Source organism: Eimeria mitis, genomic scaffold (assembly GCF_000499745.2).
Source record: "Eimeria mitis Houghton genomic scaffold, Emh_scaff4516, whole genome shotgun sequence".
In the NCBI taxonomy this organism is placed as follows: Eukaryota; Apicomplexa; class Conoidasida; order Eucoccidiorida; family Eimeriidae; genus Eimeria; species Eimeria mitis.
In genome coordinates this window covers 4,128-4,327 of record NW_013572835.1, presented here as the reverse complement: position 1 = coordinate 4,327, position 200 = coordinate 4,128, and the positions used below count along the sequence as shown (strand labels likewise).

Here is a 200-nt window from a genome sequence, read left to right as displayed (position 1 = left end):
GTTTTCAGGATATTTCCCCACAGCGGGATAGTGTATTTTTCTTTTGATCATTATTTGCATTTATTAAATTCAATAAACAAAAATAAACAAAACACCAATCGGCTACTTGCTGGCGCTGCAGCAGGTACGCGCAGCAGCAGCAGCAGCAACAGCAGCAGCAGCAGCAGCAGCAGCAGCAACAGCAGCAGCAGCAGCAGCAG

The 200-nt window shown here is 46.5% G+C and overlaps 1 protein-coding gene across 1 annotated transcript in view; it reads left to right on the top strand.

Moving 5' to 3' along the window:
• The window catches only part of EMH_0075760 (uncharacterized protein), a gene marked incomplete at both ends in the record, with an annotated part of 2,947 nt that overhangs the window by 344 nt on the left and 2,403 nt on the right, over positions 1–200 (top strand). Inside the window, one exon of the mRNA XM_013499652.1 lies at positions 122–200. Coding sequence (XP_013355106.1) covers positions 122–200 — 79 coding nt within the window. The remainder of the gene's footprint in view (positions 1–121) is intronic.